The sequence below is a fragment of the Orbicella franksi genome, chromosome 6 (assembly GCF_964199315.1).
Source record: "Orbicella franksi chromosome 6, jaOrbFran1.1, whole genome shotgun sequence".
Taxonomy (NCBI): domain Eukaryota; kingdom Metazoa; phylum Cnidaria; class Anthozoa; order Scleractinia; family Merulinidae; genus Orbicella; species Orbicella franksi.
Genome location: NC_138150.1, coordinates 30,276,525 through 30,299,373, shown reverse-complemented (window position 1 = coordinate 30,299,373; position 22,849 = coordinate 30,276,525). Strand labels below are relative to the sequence as shown.

Here is a 22,849-nt window from a genome sequence, read left to right as displayed (position 1 = left end):
CCGCGGAATAGCCCAAGAGTATTTACGAGAGATATGTAACCTTTTTTTTTTTCTGAATTGAACCATGCATTCCTTGCATAGTCTGTTTTGAAAGAATGAAAGATGCGAATGCAGCCATAACACTACTGGAAAAATGACCTGAAAACATTTCAGGCTCTGAACGGGATTCGAGCCCACGACCATTGCGTTACCGGTGCAATGCTCTACCAACTGAGCTATCAAAGCCATATGAGAGCGGTCGCGTGTGAGTTCGGCCCTGTATGTTCAGTGGACGTAATACTCGGCTCAAGCATATGAATTCCATGGCAATAGATGTCCAACAGTAGCAATTAATTGGTACTCTTCGCTAGAAGAGATTGAAATTTAACTCAATACTTTAAAACGGAAATAAAATAGAATATAAAACAGTTTTTCTTAATTTCTCTTATTTTATACTAACCTTTTGTCATAGGAAGAGGGCTGTATCTGATTTTACACGTGTACCATGCTTAAATAACAGTCTTAACCGTTATCGTGATTACAAGAAGAGCAAAATGCTCTACTTCGCTTTGAATAACATAAAAACTTAATTATTGACACTTTTATATCCGCCTTCGTCAGGCGTCATTAAATCGTTAAATTTCTTTCCAGTAATCTTTTGTTTTGTTTCGTTTTTGCGTAACTCGAATGTTGTTTTTCAACTTTCAACTTATTTAAACTTTGTTAGTCACCCGTGTCCGTCTTTGGTCGCTCTTTCTACATGAGTTTTCAGAACCCAACTCGAAAGCAGGCCCCTGTTTAATAAAACATAACAAAACACCATGAATGAAAAATATACAGAATGAGTACTTAACAGCATATTAAAGTTACATTGTAAAGTATTTCCTTGCATTTTTGGCGATTGTTTCCCTGTGTAATTTGGTCGTTTGCAAAATTTAATGACTCTCTAAAATCAAGGTCTTATACACGAAAACTCCACATTTAAGTACAGGTAATCTCAAATGATGGAGAACTGAATATTAAGCAATGTTTAAGCTGTTCACTACATGGATTCACTGAAGTATTTACCGGTTTGCAGCTGCTACGCACATAACGAACTTTTTCAACGGTTGAAAGCATTTCGCTAGAGGCGTCTACAAAACCTTTAGTATGTTGATCTGTTTGGGATGATTTCGAGCTTACCTCCACAGTTATAGCTGACACTCACATTAATTCCAAAGAAATTAGGATATCTGACTTACATTTAATGTTTTTTTTTTTATATCCAGACCTGCCATGGTCAAAAAATCGAGCTAGTGTTTTGTACTATTCAGGTCCTGTATTTGATGACTAGAAAAATTATTTCCTACGTTACTGGCCACCTAAAAACTCACGCACAACGTGAAGGTGAGAAAATGATTCATACCCAGAAAATCTCTCCTTCTAAAATATAATTGTCCGTCCCTAATATTGACTCTACAAGGAGAGCTCACCGCGAGATTCATGTTTTTCGACCAAACGGTAAATGCATAACACCAGCGGTCACATGTCACACATGTGCAACCTTTGTGTTTATATTTTCAAGTTTATTCTGATGTCAAGATAACCATATTAAGAACTGATCGTGAAGTCATAAAAAGTTCTATTGGTCTGCACGTTTTGTTAAAGCATTCACAATCATAAAGAGGAACGTTGCTGTAACTGACTGTTAACTGTAGTTTTGTGCAGGAAAACAAATTCACACAGTTTTATCTCTGTTAATTCGCAGTTTACAGCAAAGAGTAAAATTACAATACTATTAACTAACAAAGAATGAAGAATTAATGCATGAAGCAGGTGACAATGTATGTCAGAACTACTTAATTCATAATTATTGAAATCTAAAGAATTCCCTAGTTCAGAATTTGCAATTTTCTAGATCTTCTATATTGTATACACCACACTATCCACGCTTGCTGATTAAGAACTGAACTCATTATGTTTAAGCGTTCTTTTTATCTCACCAAACGTTTTGCAACACAATGCTACGTGTAAAAGTCTCTAGTAGTGGTTTATGATTATAATTCATGATTTGTCGCTTATCTATAAAGCTGTTAACTATAACTGAACATCTTTCTGATGACTAATGATTTTTCACACGCGGAACGACTCACAGAAAAACACCTAAAGTTCTCCACTATTATGTCATCGTGGATTAAATATTAATCGCACCCTGTTAAATTTATACCATGTTGTTCCGCATGAGATTAGAATATTCAAAATGTACGTAAACTTTGAAAAAAATAACTTCATAAGGAGGATTGGCGTAAATTCTGTCTTCCTAGTTCCGTAATCTTAAGTCTCGTTTCCAAATCGTGAAAACGTTATTTCCATTACCTTAGTGACAACTTCCTAATTCAGTAAAGTACTGGTCAACTTATAGCTTCTGTTGAGGAGAAAAAGTCTCAAACACGAATAACTCCTCACGGACGAGTTACAGCTATTAGGGCTCGAGCCCTAACCGGGGACATTGTGTTGTGTTCTTGGGCAAGACACTTTACTCTCACAGTGCCTCTCTCCACTCAGGGATACATAAATGAGTACCGGCGAATTTAATGCTGGGGGTAGCCCTGCGAACGCATCCCATCCAGGGGAGAGTAGAAATATTCCTAGTCGTTTCATGCTACAGAAACCAGGAAAAGCTTCGGCCTGGTGGGTCACTTGACTCGTATGCAGATTTTACCTTTACCTTACACGTTACATTAGGGGTTAATATTACCTCAGTGGCTGGTTAATACATACTTGTGCGATGCAGATCACTTAAAGAATGGGAGAATTCGCTTTTGTCTGGTGGCGGAAGCCACGGAGAAGGTAGCAATAATAAAACTCACCTCTCACTTCAAAAGTAAGTGACCGTTAATACCTCCGCCCCCACCAAAAAAATTAAAAATAAAAAAACATAAAAAAACCATATCACACAGAACCAAGCAGGCAGGTATCAAAGGGTAATAACGAAAACCTCAAGTTTAAAACAAAAACAAAAAAATGTGTCCATGTGTTATTAAATTATGGGACTAAATTTCACGAATGATGTGGAAAGCAGCGAATGGAGATCGCGTTTGATTCATCATTTTTTCCCGGTTAACTAAACACGAACAATATAGAAGTTTCATATTGAAACACTCCCGCACAGTTATTCCTTTATGGCTTGTCTTACTTAATAGCCAACGTAGTGAGGTTTCTCTAATTCGGAAAATCAAACAAGAACTAATGAACTGACCAATATTGATAATTGTTAAGAAAATGTTAATTGTACTATTATTGACTTTTGTTCAGGAAACCGTCTGTTGTGGAAGTTTTAATTTATTTCCCAATAATTAATTCCGAAACCACTAAAGATAAAGAAAAAAATAAAAAAACAAAACAACTAAGAGTAAAGATTGAGATTACTTGAGCAGATTTGGAGCGACTGCCAAAATAAAACTCATTGTATATCGAACGAGAAAATCAAAAACAATTTACATCCCGGGTCGCGGTTAGTGGGAATAATCTGTGGAAATATTCTGGGTTTTTTGGGGGGTTTCAGTTTTACCACCATTAACCTTGTGTGCGATTTAGTTCATCGCCTCGTTTAGCAAAATTAAACCAGTGTAACATTGTCTTGCTCCTCGGTTTTACTTCAGTGGACTTCAGGTGCAATTGAACACATGCTAGGCAAACCAACATCGTTAAATCATCTTTTTCAAGAAAATGTGATTACGACATCACATTTTTTTTAGAAACATGTCATTTACTACCTACGCTGTATTTTGCAGTGCATTGTTGTGGTTTAAGGTGTATCGCTCATTCATGTATCAAATGTTACAGTCATAACATTTTGGGAATTGTAACTTTGATATGACTCTGGCAGGCACACTCGATTCCGTCGTTTTGTGCGAAAAGTGCGAAGTTTCAAATCGTTTTGCGCCTTGTTCCAAATACAAACATTGATCTCTTCGACGTCAACTTCAAAATTTTCATTTGTAAAGCTCCTGAGCAAACGACCGCTTTTGTGTAAGGTCTGACTATAGATGTCGGAACTTTCAATTGACTTTCTAAAGTAGATAACGAAAGTCTCTCTGGAGAGAAGTTCGCGAAAATCGCTTAGATGTTGATGCCTCTCTGTGTTGGCAATGATTCGAGCAAAGGCAGGCAAAGTGCAGCGAAAACTGTAATTACATTTTCCTCTATGGTTAAAACTGGACTTACCCACTTACTTTGTTTTGTAGTTCCTCTATTGTGATTAGTTTGTTCTAAAAAATCAGCAACTCTCGCCCCACTTTCAGATTACCCACATTAAGGGACGACATCGTATTTGGTGAAAGCCCTAATTAGGTGGCTCCGGCTTAATAGGTTTTAGTTTGCATTTTATTTGACGAGACACAGCAGGTGAGAATTCGATTATTGTGTTTTTGATGTTTTTTTATTTTCGTTGTTGTTTTGTTTCAGTTCACTTGAGACAGCTGTCGCCCACCAGCCCGTAAATTTCTTTTGTTTTTCTTCTTTTTTTATTGCTTTTTGACGAAAAGAAAAGGCGTGTCCTGAAACTAACGGCAATCAGCGAAAGTCCGAGCTGCTCTTGTGGTATAGAATGCGAAGATATAGCTTTGATATATTAATTTACGTAGCTTTGAATTCGAACCCTCGTAACATGCTTTCCTCACATACACTACATGTATACGGACGGCGGGGGAAATGGGTGACATTTTCAATTCGGCAGCCTGTCCGTGAATTCGCGCTCAACCGGCCCGTCCCTGGTAAATTTTCTCGGTCAGGTCATCAGGCTTTATAGCGTAGCTAGCGAAGACGAAAAAAAAATCAAATTCAATTTTTCACAGCACGAAATCGCAAATTTATGTGAAATTACTGGATACGTCAAGTTCCGTAAAGTTGATTTGACTGCTTTACGGAGTGTATATAAAGACACGTAAAGCTGCGCAAAGTTGTCAATGCAGTAAGGTTCCGTAAAGGTAAGTTAAAGTGTCTGGAAAGATCGGGCTTTACGCCAAGACATGTAAATTGCCGTAAAGGAGCCTGAAAGGTCCAGTTATTCAAGTGCCTTTCGACAACTTGATCTTCCACAAGTCGACTTCTAAAATGAACGACGAAGTCGCGTTACTTAAACGAACGTGCCGAAGTCGCGAGAAGTGACAAACAAAACACCACGGAAATGCACTTTAACGAAATCTATTTGACAACCCGTAACGCTTTTAAGACCCTTTTTTAACAAGAAAAAAATTGTTTTTCGAAAACTGAAATTTAGCTTGTTATTTAATTTTTTTTCAAAACCTGTCCAGTGTTAATTTTTGTTTAGTATGTTAAGGCCCAGTTCGGACGTTGTGCTTCTGCCGTACCGAACTAATTTCATAAATTGCCTTGATTAACAAAATTTGGCGGGATTGCGGTCCAGCGGGGAGTTACGAGGAGAATATTGTTACGTGGCTTCAGTGAACCCTGAATTTGGTATGACTCTGACCCTAGGGACTCTGGTGTCGAAACCAATTTCAATTAAGTTCGGCACGGCAGAAGCACGACGTCTGAACTGGGCCTTAGATGAAATTAAACCACTTATGATAATATATAGGTGATATCGCCTTTTAAGTATCGAATATTTGAGAAACGAACTGTGCCCGTCCGCGAGTTACGGAGCCCCGTAAAGACGCTTAAAGTTCAACTTTACGTCGTCGTAAATATCCGTAAGGTTCCGTAATTGCGGGCTTTACGGTACCTACACGGCGACTTTACGGAACAGTAAAATTGCTATTTCTTGCTGTGCAATATACGAAAGCATACATCATAATCCAATAAAGTACGCTCTTGTCATCAGCAAATTCACTTGAGTTTCTCCATTGCCACTGTAATGTTCTATAGCCATTGGTTTATATGCCTTTAGCTGTTCATTATCGAATGACGATGTACTGGGGAAGTTTGCAGAGCACTAAAGAAGCGTCTCGAGCAGCTCTTACGCTACTTTTCCTTTCCGCGTCCATCATATTTCGATGATATGACACACTGACACACATTGAATCGTGAGTCAATTGTTAAAAACATTGATTTCCGCTTCGATTTGAAGGTTGATAATAATATTATGCGTGGTGACCTCATGGTTAGTGCGCTCGACTCCGAATCGAGCGGTCCGTAGTCGAGCCCTGGCCGGGGATATCGTCTTGTGTTCTTCGGCAAGACACTTTACTCACACAGTGCCTTTCTCCTCCCAGGAGTACAAACGGGTATCGGAGAATTTAATACTGCGAGGTACACTTCAGACTATGTGATGAGTTCATCTCATGCAACAGCGCATCTGGTCATTGTCCAGATAGTAATTTGTGTTCTGAAAACAGAGGGGGCTCAGTTATTCATTTCAGTGCGTTTCGCATCGAATACAGTTTTTTTTAAACTCTTACTAAACCCCCATCATCAGTCAGGTGAACATGTTGGTATCGAGAAATTGTTGACGCAATTAGACAAAAGACCATGCTTTGTATTGCACCTTATGAAGGGAAATTGGGAGGCTTAATGACGGGAATTCAGTGGCTTCATGACGCCAACACCATATACAAGCTAAGCGCAGACTGTCCTTATGGCACAAAACCGGTAGATTTGTCATAGGCCCAAATAAAGCAATTTGGTCATCATACCACATTGTCGTTGCTTTGAATATATCTGTGCTCTCTCAACATTACTTGAGGGCCTGATATTGCCATACTCACTTTCAGTTTTTTATTCGTCATTTTTCCCTTGCTGCCATAAGGATACATTACAGCATAATATCGTTCAAACGCAGTGACAACTAGTGTGAAGGCAGATGCAGTTGCGCCAATCCACATCAGGTTACCACCAGTCAGCAGTTTACAAAATAAAGTTCCTGTCATGCCATCGGGATGCTTGAAAGTATGGATGAGAATAAACTGCGGTGCAATAAACAGCGCCACCATAATGTCTGCCAGAGCCAAATTGACCAGCAAATAGTTCATAGGCATCCTAGAGATGAAATTGATTTATATTACGGCCTGATTATGTATACCGCCTAAGTTTGTTTTCTTGGCCAAGCCACATGTACGATATTTCTTATATATTTATTTGGAAGCAAATTAACAAATACTACTACGGCAGCTCCAATACGATTTTTTAAGTAAAAAAATACCGACTTAAATCCCCAGTCAGTAGACTGAAATTGGCAGTGGTGGCTACGATAAGAATACATTAGTCTTTGCTTTTGTGGAGAGTAACAATGAAGGAAAGCGAATGCACTGAGTATTTTTATTTTGTACCCAGCATTTTATATGAATATACCGCTTGGAAATGATAGAACAAACGATAAATTGTAGATAACGGCAGAATTGACTATAGTCTCTCCAAACAGCCCCAGCAAGAATCGATGCTGTAAGATGAATTTTTATTCTTTCGGCTTTACTATTAATGTATCTGTTCTCAACTTATCTCATGTCATGGCCTTTGATTATGACAGCACAAACCAGAGTGTTACCCATGATATCTGTGATAACAAGCGCGGTGAAGACCGTTGTGAGCGCAATTTGAGCTGATTCGGAAGCCATGGCGCGTCACGTGGTGTCTCACACAGTACAGCTGAAAAGAAAAAGTAATAGTTGAACTCTTGTAATGGGGAAAATAAAAATTTCAATTCTTATCATCTTGTGATTTTTTTCTACTAGAAAGAATGCTGTCTACGACTGATTATAAACGTGAATATTTACAACGTAGACTTACGTTAAATACAAAAGTAATGTTAAACCTACTTTTTCGTTTTTCTTCACATGCTTCTAAGGCCAGCGAGCGTCCGTTCAGTAATATGTTTGTTTTGGAGCAGTGGATTTATTATTCATTTCACAAGAGCAAAGAGAAGCCTTTAACTGACAATGTAATCAGATGTGAAGTCTTTTTGTCGGCAAAAGTTATTAAACAATTAGTTCTATAGAAAGACCGAAATTTCGATAATGAATTTAAATCATGTTTCGTAGAAATTTCTGGAAAAGAAAAAACATTCGCCGCTAACTATCTTTAAAAATTATTGAAATGTCTCATACCACGCAATGTACATGGTTTCAAGGATCACACTGAAAACTTTACATATTAATTCTTAATGGGAAGTCTTTGTTTTCGCGTATCTTGTGAAAGAAGCAATTATTGAGTCAGAATACCCACAAATAGAGGGTAGGGTTTTTTTAACCTCGCAAGAGGAATTCGTTCTCAGTAACTCTAAATGATTGTAACGTTCCATTTGAAAGCTTGAATTAAAGTTCCGGATGTCATTATATTTTTCCAGAGTATTCTCTTCCTCGTGTTTTTTATTATTATTATTATTATTATTATTATTATTATTATTATTATTGTTAGTCTACAGCCGCTCATCTCTCGTCTACAGACGGTGAGTGAAGCCAAACAATGCTGGTTTGCAGATGATGCGACAGGGTGTGGATCACTACAGAACATCAGGATGTGGTGGGATGAGCTGACGATGGCCGGACCGGACTTAGGATATTACCCTAATGCTGGAAAATGCTGGCTTGTTACGAAGCCTGATAAGGAGGAGACCACAGAAAGGCGGAAGCATCTGGGTGCGGCGCTGGGCTCAGGTCTTATCTTGAGCAGTACGTTAACGGTAAAGTCGAAGAATGGGTGGGGCAGGTGACAAAATTGGCCGAGTTTGCTTTGTCGCAGCCCCAGGCTTGCTACGCAGCATTCACTTTTGGATTAAAACACCGCTGGACGTACTTTATGAGAACTCTGCCTGATATAGAAGATCTACTCGCTCCTTTGGAGCACGCAATAGCTGATGCCCTAATACCGTCCATTACAGGTCACAATTGTACAGAAGCTGAACGTGTGTTATTGGCGCTGCCAGTGAGAATGGGAGGTACGGGCCTAATAAATCCGAGCCAAACAGCAGCTTTAGAGTATGCAGCATCAGCCAACATCTCTGGTCCACTAGCCCATCAAATAAAATCACAGTCGCATAAGCCACCAGACGAAAGTGAAGTACACGCTGTGCAACGGGAGATGAGCCAAGTATCAGTATCTGAAGGAAAAACTTGATGAGGTGAAGGGCTCGATTTCTGGTAAAACTTTGAGAGCTGTCGACCTTGCCACTCAGAAAGGTGCTTCTAGTTGGCTTACTGTTTTGCCAATTAGAGATATGAATTTTGATTTAAACAAGAGTGAGTTCCGAGACGCTGCGAAACTCACTCCAGGTACGACTGGGAAGTTCCTGATACTCCCGCTGTTTGTATTTGCGGGGACATATTCAATGTGGATCACGCTATGATATGCAAAAGAGGCGGATTTATCATCCAACGCCATAATGAACTAAGGGATTTGGAGGCGGAACTGCTTAGCATGGTATGCAATGGTATCGAAACCGAACCAGTTTTGCAAGACATCACAGGAGAAGAGTTGAATAGGGGAGCCAACACCGTCCCTGATGCGCGGCTGGATATAGTTGCTAGGAGATTCTGGGAGAGGCAGAGGTCGGCTTTTTTTGATGTCGGAGTATGCCATCCGAATGCAGACTCCTATAGAGATTTGGATGCAGACCAGATATTCAGGCAGCACGAAACAGAGAAGAAGCGCCAGTATGCCAGCCGTGTGTTAGAAGTAGAGCAAGCTACATTCACGCCATTAGTTTTTAGCACGACGGGTGGAATGGCAGTGGAATGTAATCGATACCATAGTAGACTTGCTGAGTTAGTTGCTACAAAGAAGGGCGAAAGTTACGCGACTACCATGTTATGGATCAGGGCAAGAGTATCTTTTGCGCTGCTGAGATCAGCATTACTTTGTTTAAGAGGCTCGCGAGCTCCTAGAAGAGTCCATTTAGAACTGTCGGACATTGATTTAGATATCGAAAAAGGACATGCAAATATTCGTTAAGGCAATTGAGAATGCTATTTCTGGGGAACTATAGCCGAAGCCACGAACACTGAGCCAAGAAATGGTCCTGCATATAACTACAGTGTATTTTTAAAGTAGAGTTTTTGCCATTTAAATGTGTAGAGTATTTTTTACTATTCTTATTTAAATTTTTTCGACAAATGATAATAGACAAATTTATAAGGGTTGTAAAGAATGAGTGTAATTTGTAATTATTATTACCGAAAACTTAAGGAACAACAGAATTTCTGAATTTTTTACCAGATACATGTAAGATTCAAGTTTGTATGGAAAAGTGTTCAATAAAGTTTGTTATAATTAAAAAAAAAAATTATTATTATTATTATTATTATTATTTTTATTTTTTTTATTTTTTTTTAATGAAACATGATCTCCGCAATACTCACCGCAATTTGGAAAATTGTTGCCATTAAGGAAATAAAGTTGTTCACTGTGTATGGGGCAAAAATAATCCCCCAACGTAATGTTTGCCTTTAATGATAATTTTTTTAACATTTCTGTTATTAAAAGATACACTGCTTTATTACAAAAGACTGCCTCGAAGTTTTAAATGTGGAATACATTTCCTTTAAAACAACAATATGAATTCTTTTGCTTTCTCGTTTGAGTTATATCCTTGATATTTTATCTTTTTTCCAGACTTTGTGCAACTTAAAGAAAGGTATGAGCGAGTTAGAAGCGTGCTTTTAATTGCAATTCCCATGATTGAATTTTACTTACAACCATCCAAAATAACAAAATCAACCAATATAATGTTACTTAAGTTCGATCGTTAGCGTAAAGGGAAGAAAATGGTAACTCAATATATAAGTTGACTCCCGATAACTCGAACCCTCGCTAACTCGAATCCCCCGCTAACTCATGTACTAGATGTAGCTCTCGCTACGTGCCAACGAGGAACCAATCAAAACAAATACTAATTGGAAACTTAAGAAAAACAGAGTCATGTTTTGTGCACGTCACTTTTTTGTAGTCAAGTATTCAAAACAACGTCAAATGTCGTAAATTCTGATGTAAATATTTTGATTGACAGCGCAGAATCGCCAAAACGAAAACAAGATTCTTGGTTTTAAATCATCGCGATACTACGGTTTCGGCTGTAATCATAACTGACATCGTTTTCTTCCCAAGTTGGCTCAATGGCCGATGTCGAGTTTACTCTCGTGTGGCTCGCTGACCGATAGTTTGCTACAGTTGTCTTTGTTTTAATTTAGCTTTGCTTTGATTGAATTCAGTTTAAAGAGGTTTCTCAGTTTCTTTGATTGCTTTATGTTCGCTGGCGTTGTCTAGATTTGGCACGCTGGCCGAATTAAGATGGCACACTGTCCGTGTTTGGCACGGTGGCCGAGTACTCTTTTGGCTCGCTGGTCGATTGTTGAGCTTGCTAGCTCGATGAATATACCACAATGGCACTTAACTAAAGTACACTCACGTAGAATTGGAAATAAAAACAAATAAAACTTACAAAAGCAGGTCAAAATTACGTTTTTCTTATCTCAAACTTGATCACAACTCCGCTCAATGAATGCCAAAGCTGCTGAGCATCGAGATCACAACCATGCGGTATTGACGTCACAATCTCTGAGCGCCACGATCAGTCCGTTGTAAGACTATCGACCTCTTTTCCATTACGTCATTGGAATCTCAGGAATCTTACCTTACAAACATGTGTCTCGATCACTCGAGATTTTTTTCCGCCTGCACAGTACCTTTGCACGGCTCTATAATGCTGCCCCCCTCGCCAGCCTCGCGTCTTCCCTCGGCTGGCTCGTTGGCAATCATTGATATCCAATATTTTTTTCCAGGCTTCGTGCAACTTAAAGAAAGATAAGAGCGAGTTAGAAGAGTGCTTTTAATTGCAATTCTCATGATTGAATTTTACTTACAACCCCCCAAAATAATAAAATCAACCAAGTTAATATCAACATAAGCAAAGTTGCCTCCAAAGGAAGTCCATTCGTTTATTAGTGTCCATTGAAAGACCAGTTACTACCAAGTACAGGAGACTAAAGCCCCGTCCAAACGGGAAATGCTTGGCGATCAACGTAAGATAAAGGTGAAGTTTGCATACGAGCCAAGTGGCCCACCAGGCCGGAGCGTATCCCGGTTTCTGTATCATGAAGCGACTAGGAGTATTTCTACTCCCCCCTGGATGGGATGCTGGTCCATCGTAGGGTTACCCTCAGCGTTAAGTTCGCCGGTACCCATTTGTACATCTGGGTGGAGAAAGGCACTATGAGAGTTAAGTGTCTTCCCAAGAACACAACACAGTGTCTCCGGCCAGGGCTCGAACCCGGACCGCTCTCTCCGGAGACGAGCGCACTAACCATGAGGCCACCGCGCCTTTTGACGATCAAACACTATCAAAAATCGTTTAGGTACCAGACATTTTCCCGTTTGGACACGTTGTTTGTTTGTATTGCATCGTGTTTGACCTTCTTTGATAAAATTTGAACGACGTCAAACATTTGATCAAACTTTGTAAAACATTTTGTTCGTTCAAACATGCCAACCAGTACAACATCAACATGTTTGGTCACCAAACAATGTTTAATGGTGTTTGGTTGCCAAACATTTCCCGTTTATAAGTCAGACAAAGCTTAAAACATTTTGCTCGTTTGGACGGTGAACATGCCATGATCAAACGGGTTTAAAACCGTTTGCCCACTCCAAAGTACAGCATCAATATGTTTGGTCACCAAACAATTTTTGATCGCGTTTGGTCGCCAAACATTTCCCGGATGGACCAGGCTGAACAAGATATCAATAGACCATATTCGTATTATCCGTATAGGACTGGAACTAGCTTGCAACTGAGGCTACTGTGGGCAGTCTTTTCAAATGCAAATGACATTAATCTCTTTTTAATGATATTCCCCCGCATGAGCCTCCATTGCAAGCTAGTTCCAGTCCTATAACGAGGATACCAAAAATGGCCTATTGAATACTTCCCATAATCCCCTCTGTGTCCAGCAGGGAACGGCACAAGATGGGACCTGGGATGAGTCAAGCCATACATTCTTCACTTCTTCACATACCTTCAACCTCAAACTAGTGAGTTTTCTTTTACTGCCGTAAGGAGGAAATATTGATTGGTAAAGATCGAAAGCAACGTAGAAGTACTCGAATGTGCTCGATAAAACGTGTAAGAATAATCTGCGATCCCATGAAAGAAACTTACCGCCGTAAAACCAAAACCAAAACAATTACTGACCAGTTAGACTACTCAGCCAATCTCAAATGTAGTACAACCAAAACCAAAGTAATTTCCTGATTACTTTCGACATCCAGTTGAAAACCGCTCTAGTAGATAACAATTAACCAGTACTGGAAAATAACTAACAAATAAATTAACGTGCTATAGAGAAGCAAATAAATGGCTATGGTGCATGATCAGTTTTGATGCAGTCGTTACTCGCGCGTAAACAGCGCGATTCTTGTTTTTGTCATTTCACCGGAATGATGCCGTTTATGAGTATTACGCAACTCATCCTCTTCTCACTCCTTCTCTCGATGGGATGACTATCTTATTCTATCGTAGGTTATCTTGGCTTTGGAGACACCGAGACAGCAACATTTTGCAACTGAATATTAAGGATTCATGAAAAGTTTTCTCCCCTATATATGACATAGAGATCTATTTAGCAAGTACATTTTGTAATCAAGTTGAATTTAGAACAGTAAAACAAAACAGAACAGATACCTACAACGTAGTGCATCTTTGTAAATGACTATCTCATCTTCTTGGAGTTGGCTGGTGCATAAACTGCTAAAGTTTGCACTAATTAATCTGCAAAGTTTTAATCGAGTGTGTAATCGAACAATTGGCTGTAATTGGACACCTGTAATCGGATAGTTGCATGAGCCAATCATTTTGAGTCCTCCTTGCCAACTACTAAATCCCCCAGTGATATTATTGAGTACAATCGCTATAGTAACCAATTGAAATGAAATTGTCGAGATTTATCTCCGGTGGCTGTTTTCAAAGAAACTTAACATCCATTTTTTAGCGTTTTTTTCGGAAAATGTAATTACCATACGTAATTGTCATTTGACGTTTAGAAGGTATTAATGGTCGTGATAAATTGGTAACAGGACATCGTGTGTCCAATTCTCGCTTCACGGTTGTCTGATTTTGTTAAGAGTCCCTGTCCATAAATATGGAAAATAACTCGGCAAGGGTCTTAATACACTTGTTTAATACACTTTGATTATATTTTATCGCTTTTCGCTCGGGTTTTTTTTTTTTTTCTTCTTTTTTTTAGCGATTTTTAAATAAGCTTGATGTAAATACCTTTTTTTAAGCTCCTATAATGTTGTACATTACTTAATTTAAATCGTGGAGCACCTGGAAACTAGCGAACAGCTAAGTGTCTACTTGTCCATGTTAAATAAAGTATGTCTATGTCTATGTCTAAGGGTCGAAAATTCGATTTCGCTCATATTCTTATGGTAGATAAGCTAGGGCATGACAAAAACTACTGGATAGTTTTTTTGGCAAAATATCCTTTTATTTCAAAGAAATATGCAAATTACCAAATTCCGTTAAAATCGTCCTTTGACGCACCATTTTATTAAACAAGTTTGAGAGCCTCGCATGCAAAACCACATCATTCTTCTGTCTTTAAAACACCCAAATATTTTTGTGCAATGTTTAAAAGTGTACTGAGCTGATTTTAGGGAATGTTGCGTTGTCTTTTTGAGTGCAAAATAATTAAATTTCGAAGACATGTATTTCATTTACTTAAAAGTACTTCGTGAATATAATTAATTTTCACCATGTGCGAACCCTTCAAATGGATTGAGCATCATGTGGTTGAATCACAAAAGGATGGTCTACAGATTCCTATAAAAAATTCTTTGGGCAAATGATTGTGAGCGACGCGATAGCAAATATTTGACCATCCGTCGTCAAATTTCAATTTACGGGTGAGACGTATATTTTAGCATGCGCCAAATGACTTGACCTATATTAAGTTGAAATAGACACAGAGCTGATAATTTCGAAATGTTCTAACATTATTTGCTGTAAAAGGCAGGTCCAAAGCCGATTTGACGTGTTTTTCTCACCACTCGTCCCACATAAAGCAGAAGTTTGCGTTTGTTTACATAACGTCCGATGTACATCGCCAACTGACATGGTCGAACACCGTGAATCTGTGACGTCATTTGCCCAAAGAAATTTATACAGGAATCTGTAGACCATCCTTTTGCGATTCAACCACGAGAAGCTCAATCCATTTGAAGGTTTCGCACATGGTGAAAATTAATTATATTTACGAAGTACTTTTAAGTAAATGAAATACATGTCTTCGAAATTTAATTATTTTGCACCCCAAAAGACAACGCAACATTCCGTAAAATCAACCCAGTACACATTTAAACATTGCAGAAAAATATTTGAGTGTTTTTAAGACGGAAGAATGATGTGGTTTTGCATGCGAGGCTCTCAAGCTTGTTTAATAAAATGGTGCGTGAAATGACGATTTTAAAGGAATTTGGTAATTTGCATATTTCTTTGAAATAAAAGGATATTTTGCCAAAAAGACTATCCAGTAGTTTTTGTCGTGCCCTAGCCTATCTACCATAAGAATATGAGCGAAATCGAATTTTCGACCCTTGCCGCGAAATTACGAATTTGTCTGATTTTTACAGGCAAGCACTCTTAATCACTCTTATGATAACAGACGGAATTGGACTCTACTCGGTCCTATTACCATCGACCATTACTGAAGACTGCGGAACATTCCTAAGACAGTGTTACAGGAAAACGCTTCCTTCAAAGCAAAGTGGAAACATTGTGAAACATATGGTCTCTGAAAATGAAAAAGCGACGGCGGTAACAGCGGACAGCATGCAAGCTGACAAATGGACTATATTCATGTGTAATAACATGTTATTGACATGAGATATATATCTACATGCATGGGTACGTAAGCATTATCGACTGTGTTGTCTTGTGAGGTAGCGTTTTCGCAGGGAGTTCATACATATTGTTATTTAGTGCTTGTTAAGGAAGAATTACAATTACGAAGATAATTTGGTTTTAAAGGTTTTGCTATGTGCAACCAACTGTCGCCCTGTTAGGTGTTATGTTTCATTTCATGTTTCGTATTGTTTTCAGCCACATGCATAGTAAGCTTAAGGGATGAAACTGGAAGATTTGAACCACCTCCATTCGATTTTGATCTTCGGCTAGAAACATCAAATCCCAACTGGCAGATCGCGATCGTCCTTTGTTTGAGAAGTGTGTTGTTAACAGAATCCGATTGTTCCACTTATGCAAATTCAAATGTAAAAGTTTCAGTTAATTCAGTAAAAGTTCTAGAGTCGTGTCCGCATGTGGTGCTTTCTTTGTCTTCTCTTGTATTCGAACTGCTAACAGTCGCATTACACTGATTGGCAGATTGGATTCAACTCGCATCCTTGAATTGTAATTCGACTAAGCTTACCACGAAATTCAACTGAGCTTACCACGATCAGTTCCGTATAAACTTATATTTAACCATTTACTTTAAGACCTGCAAACGTGGAGCATTCGGCTTTTAATAACAACACTAGATTCGTGCGGAGGATTGTCAGCCAGTGGTGATGTTTGGTGATGAAAACTATGTACGTAGTTTTGTGGACAGTGTAAAGTGTAATAATTCAAGTTTTCCAAAATGCCTGTCAATATATATCTAAATAACTAACTGAGTGGCGATGGTAAGTAGCCGGTACACTTTGGCCAGAGAAAACGGAAACCTTCCCAGCAGTCACACTGAAATCAGGCTCAAGGGGTTTGCTTCCTGCTTGCTTACTCCAGTGCAATCTTCCTCTTCCAGGGTGGGCTGGTTAGTGGTGTTAACGTTGGTGCGATCAAGCAATTGAGTCTCTGGAGACGTCAACCCTGTTACTGCAGGGTGTGCCACAGCACATCAAACTCTTAAACTTAGTTCGAAACTTCTGGTTCACGAAAACGTAGATAAAAGGATTCACTGTGGAATTGCATGACACAAGAACAATAGAAACTATATAGATGACATTGCCATAGTTCTGTGAAGGAATGAAGTAGCTGAACACATAAATGAATAGGTTGGGCATCCAACACAATCCATAAATGACACTCACAGAAAGAACCATCTTGGTGACCCGTTTTCTTACTTTCATCACACCCTAGGAAAAAAAAAAGGTATGATAAATGGAGAACATAATATAATACATTTCTCCCTTCCATCGCATTTAGTTTGAATTGAAATTTGGAGAAGCGACTAATATACACTTAATCACTGGTCCTTTGGGAAGCAGTTGATTTTGTTTTCCACCCACCAATATGGCGCAGGTTCGATTCCGCCCCGATATCATAAGTGGATTGGGTTTGTTGTTGTTTCTCGCCTTGCCCAGCGGGGTTTTCGCCTGGTACTCCGGATTTCTTTCCTCCACAAAAACCAACATCTTCAAATTCCAATTCGACCAGGATAAAGGAGCCGTATGAAGACGAACAAAGGATGATGTGGCCTCCTCTCTAAATTTTGTCATTAATTTTATTGATTCATCATTTAACTTGTGGTTTCAACTCTGGGTCGCTTAGGCATTGCTTGCTCAGAAGTGGGAAACTCCACATTTTTCCGTACACGCGCTCATTCAAAGCGGGAGCGGGAAAATACTGCCTGCTTTTCTACTTTAGGGTCAAAATTAGCAACTGCAAATTTAATTCCTTCTAGATGAGAGAGATGATGCAAAAAAATTTACAGTATAGGCCAACATAATCTTTTAATTTTAGATTCACTCAACCAGAATTAAATGAATAAAAACTTCTATTTGATATTTGATCATCAGCGTTATTGTTTTTTAATGTAGATAGTGGTCGATGCGCTTAGCTACAACTAGCTAGTTCCTAGGCATGCCACTTAAACTGAAAGAAAAAAATATTTCCATTAAACTTTTAAAAAATTCCAACAGGTGGGGGTCAGACCAATAGGCTGTTTACAAGCATGACCGAGGAGTTGTACCTGTCGGGTGCTTTCCATTTCGTTTTCTTCGCGTTTAAACCACAATGAAGATACCACTCTGGAATACAACACAGTCATCACCGATACAGGAATAAAACCAAGAAAAAAGAAGCAGGTGGTACTGTATGCCTTGGGAAGCCACTCTTTGGGCCAGTATTCAACGCAGAAATTGGTTTTTTGATCAAAACTGATTGTGAAGAAAAGTGGGCTGACAAGGATGGCTGCGGAAATCCATAGAACAGGAATGATGACCTGTTAACAGAAGTGAATTAATGTTGCGTCGCTGTTAGTTTCATGTAGGTTATTACTAGGTAATAGTCATCTGTGTCAGAACTAGGCTATAGACAGTGGGACGATGCTGCTGGAATCTGAGTATCAAGCATCGTCCTCACTACGCCTGAGAAATTAGAAAACGGCACTATAACTCTGAAAACGCATCAAATGGTTTCTGTCCATAATAAGCCGGAGAAATTTGAAAACACGACAATCACCGGTCATTTTAGATCTGTACTTGAGGAAAACCCGGGAAGGGGCCTCACTCGTTTAACTTCACGTCTTCGTTTTGGAAAAGCTCCGTTTTCAAAATGCTTTCCGTCCACACTAACACGCCAAACCAGCGTCCTCAATTTTTCTCAAATTCTTCCGGTTTGAAGAGCCTTTTCGAAAAGCTTCGTTTTCGCGACGGATTAGTATGGACAGTAGGCCTGTCCAGCATAGTGTGGACGGGGCCTCAGTTCATGAATATAAATACTAAATACTGTCTATACACTGTTTGAAGGTTCTGGATGGCGATTATCTGACAGCTGAGAATTGGTCACCATTTTGGCTCTCATGTGAGAAATGGAGCATGTTCTAACTATAGCCATCTGCAAAGACTACTGATGACGTGGTGTATATAGTACTATAAACAATAGCCTCCATTCGGCGCGAAAATATGCTCGGATATTTGTGCCCGGACATTATCTGTTCCGAGAAGCGAACACTTTTCCGAGAGCGTAGCTCGAGGAAAACTGTGAGCTTTGAGGAACAGATAATGTCCAAGGATAAATATCTCAGCATATTTTCCAAGTCAAATGGAGGCTATTGTGTTTATTATCCTTCAAATATTTTTACAACACGCGCAGTTTTGAAAATTGGGGAATATTCTAGGATATTCCCCAGTTTTTGCTGGGGAACATTCGGTCACGTGACGTGCTCAGACCAATCGCGCGCGGGCGAAAATATTTGATGGACTATAAAGGCTGTTATAATCCATCAAATATTTTCGCTCGCGCGCGATTGGTCTAAACACGTCACATGACCGAATATTCCGGCCTCAGCTAAAACTGGGGAATATCCGAGAATATTCCCTAATTTTCAAAACTGCGCGTGTTGCGAAAAAGATTTGAAGGCTAATAAACACAATAGCCTCCATTTCACGCGAAAATATGCTAGGATATTTGTCCGCGGGCATTATCTGTTCCGATAAGCTCACAGTTTTCCTCGAGCTACGCTCTCGGAAAACTCTTCGCTTATCGGAATAGATAATGCCCGCGGACAAATATCCTAGCATATTTTCGCGCCAAATGGAGGCTATTGTTTATACATTCAATAAAATCCAGGAGAGGATTTCTTGTGAAAACCTACTTTCCAAGATTGTGTATTTTCTGTCACTGGGGCTAAGGTATGATTCGGAGTCGTCACAGTCCTTTATCGAGGCCCGAAAACTAGCATCCGAAGCTGCTGCCATGTTTTCACGGTTTTCTCAACGGAGAGAAAAGGCGGACTTCGAACTTAATAGCAAAAACATAATACAGTTTATTCCTGCCATTGTTCCCATAAAGAGAAAGAGCAAGAAAAGAAAAAACTCTGCCGTGTGTGCCTTTCATTGACCTATTGAATTTTTCGATTTTGTTCTACATCCGGCGCCTCACCTAGCAAAGACATATCGGAAGTGACATCTAAGTATTCGCCCGCATGCGTTAATTACTTGCTTCGATTGGCAAAGACATAGCGGAAGTGACATCTAACAATTTTCTATCACGTTATTTATTGCTGTCCTAGCTGTTGCTGCTATTGTTTTGTTGTTATTTTAAAATGTTATTATCACTGTTATTTTCATTGCCGTTGCTGATGTTGTTGACATTGCTATCGATATATCTGTTTATTAAGCAATTTTCGACATTGTTAATATGCACCTCCCGCAAATTTCAAAGCGCCAACTTAAATAAGAAAAAAAAGAACCGGCACGCTACTTGCTTTACATAAATAAACATTGTATACCTTTAACTTTCTGTACGTCAGTTTCCCTCGATTACCATAAGGACACATGACAGCATAGTAACGTTCAAAGGCGATGACTACCAGGGTGAACACAGAGGTAATTCCACCGTACCATGCTAAGTTGCCTCCGGTCAGCAGCTCACAGAACACTTTGCCGGCTAATCCGTCAGGATGTTTGAAAAGATGAATCAAGATAAAGCGTGGTGCGATGAACAGCGCAACCATCATGTCTGCTACAGCCAAGTTCAGGAGTAAAACGTTCATGGGAGTCCTGTGTGATCGAAAAGAATTGAAAGCATGGGTAAAATATTACAGCTGAAGAAGTAAGCTAAAGTTGATGATTTTGCTTAACCATTTTTAAAAGTGTTTTTGATGGTTAACAATGATAATACGCGCTATATTTGGAAAAAAATCTATTTTTTTATAAGCGCCAAGGAATCTTAATTTCTTTGAGGATTTAATTCACTGATATCGTCTAGTGGCGTGCTAGTGTATTTTATCCTCATATTATCTAGGTATTTTTAGGTGTTTTACATTCCAATCGGTAATATCCTAGTTTTAAGGGGCCTCTCGCTTACCCCTCTCAATCAAAGACAGAATACTTTATTTTGCTAACAGTCTGAAATACTCCGACCTACCATCGGACATTCAAGCTAGAGTCTACGATTTTTTTTGGAGTGATGTGTTACTCGCTGTGTATACTTTTGTTGTGCAAGTTTTCCTTGTCCCTTGTCTTTGGTTTTGTTTTGTCTTCTTCTTTTTAATGGTCCTTTCCTAATATCAAGTACGTAATCTTAGTAAACATGTGGAAGGCGCAGTGGCCTCATGGTTAGTGCGCTCGACTCCGGAGCGAGCGGTCCAGGTTCGTGCCCTGGCCGGGGACGTTGTGTTGTGTTCTTGGCCAAGACACTTTACTCTCAAGGTGTCTCTCTCCGCCCAGGTGTACAAATGGGTACCAGCGAATTTAATGCTGGGGGTAAACCTGCGATGGACTAGCATCCCACCCAGGGGGGAGAAGAAATGCTCCTAGTCACTTCACGCTACCGAAACCGGAGAGAAGCGCCGGCCTGATGGGCCACTTGGCTCGTGCGCAGACGTTACCTCAATCTTAATAAACATGGGTCGTGACCGATGCACTACATATGCACAAGAGCATCTGCGCCGGTGCATTCATACAATTTTATTTCAAAGTTCATAACATACCTCATATCACGATTCAAAATAATAACAAGACACACGGCTGTGTTTCCAAGGAGATTTGTAACCACTATTATGGTGAACATTATAGTTATTCCAATCTGGGCTGCTTCTGAATCCGTGTACAGAGACATAACGTCTTAAAATCGCTGGATAGAATAAAAGCCATGATAATACAAAAAGGTCACAATAACTAGTTGCAAAGCTACATATTATTTACACTCTTTTTATAAGAATATATTTTATAGGAATATCGAAGCTCACATTTGCGAAATTTTTCTGAGAATAAACACAGTAGTCAATGTACACCTACCTTGTTCTTACATTCGAATATACAGTAATGAGCAAAAAATGCAAGAAAGATCCTCGAAATGTACGGGGCTTTAAAAAGGTTTAAAACGTACTGTCCTACAGAAACGACCTTGTCTTGTCCTCGTAGCTAACAAAATTTAAAGGCAATAAAACTTACGTCGTTTTGGCCTCTTCTAATACTTAACTTTAGGATCCTGGGTTTAATTTAACGAGCGAATCCGGCTTGGTGCAATTGCTTGAAGCGAATGATCCTGTTTTGGCTCGGGATGAGCAAAAAATGCTTCATTTTTTCATTTGTTACAATTTGTTATGGTTTCGGTTAGTTTAGATCCCTTTTCGATATATAATATTCAATGCATTCTCTAGGAACTGCCTTCAATATCTTTTCTGTTGCTAGGGACAGCACATTTAGGACAGTGATTGTCAACTCAGCAAATATAAACTTCAAATCAAATTAGTTATAGCAATAAATTTAAAATTACCCTTTTTGAGTGGATTGTCAAGTTACATAGGAAAGAAAAACAATAAATATAATAAACTGAAATAAAATATATGTATGTCAATTACTACCGAGGAAGAAATCCAGTAAGAACGTGTTTTATTTTTTATTTTATATTATTTTATTTTTTACTTTTTTTTCGTGGGGAGGGGAGGGGGAAAATTAAACGGATAACTGCTGCCATCCATTCTGTTTTCCCAAGACATTTGCAAATATGAGGAAAACGGTAATCCCACCTTCTTGAGGTTTGTGTTCCCCTTTCGAAGTTTTTGAAATGGAAAACAAAAGTAACGAGTAATGAAAATTGCAACTGAGAGAGCTTAGGAAAAATGCAATAATGTTGTTGTTTGCTTTTTGTTCATTAGAATATCCTGTTGTGGACATAATTCATTACTTTGCGAAGTGTGGAAATCTTGTTTCCTTAGTCGAAGTAGCAAGTATCCTGCGATCTCTGATAAACTCGAGCTAAAATGTACGTCTCCAGTTCGTTGTAAGATATTCTTATTCAATTTAATTAAACCAAAAAAAAAATTTTTTTAAACTAGACATTGCGAGAAACAAACACTGGCAGCTGTTAAAATATAGCGTACAATTAACAAAGCAAACCAGTACAAGTTGATTGTTGAAAACGTTCACTACATTTTTTTTTTTTTAAATAAAAAATTATTTTCTTAAGATTTGCATACCATTTTTATAGCTTCTG

General features: G+C 38.9%; 1 protein-coding gene and 1 pseudogene across 1 annotated transcript; one reads left to right on the top strand and one right to left on the bottom strand.

Moving 5' to 3' along the window:
- Positions 1-8,537: 8,537 nt before the first annotated feature.
- Positions 8,538-9,911, top strand: LOC145489926 (uncharacterized; annotated as a pseudogene).
- A 6,812-nt stretch (positions 9,912-16,723) lies between these two features.
- On the bottom strand, positions 16,724-21,469 carry LOC145490752 (neuropeptide FF receptor 2-like). Its single transcript, XM_081469848.1, has 4 exons — positions 21,342-21,469; positions 20,139-20,409; positions 17,877-18,128; positions 16,724-17,040 (listed from the first exon to the last, which is right to left on the bottom strand). The coding sequence occupies exons 1-4, from the start codon at positions 21,467-21,469 to the stop codon at positions 16,744-16,746; spliced, it is 948 nt and encodes a 315-aa protein (XP_081325974.1). The 3' UTR covers positions 16,724-16,743.
- Between the last annotated feature and the right edge of the window lie 1,380 nt (positions 21,470-22,849).

Coding starts and splice junctions, on each gene's coding strand:
- LOC145490752 (XM_081469848.1), bottom strand. CDS start 21,469: ATGTCTCTGTACACGGATTCAGAAGCAGCCCAGATTGGAATAACTATA. Junction 20,410..21,341: donor ATTTTGAATCGTGATATGAG/GTATGTTATGAA, acceptor TCGATCACACAG/GACTCCCATGAACGTTTTAC. Junction 17,041..17,876: donor AAATGGAAAGCACCCGACAG/GTACAACTCCTC, acceptor TTTTTTTCCTAG/GGTGTGATGAAAGTAAGAAA.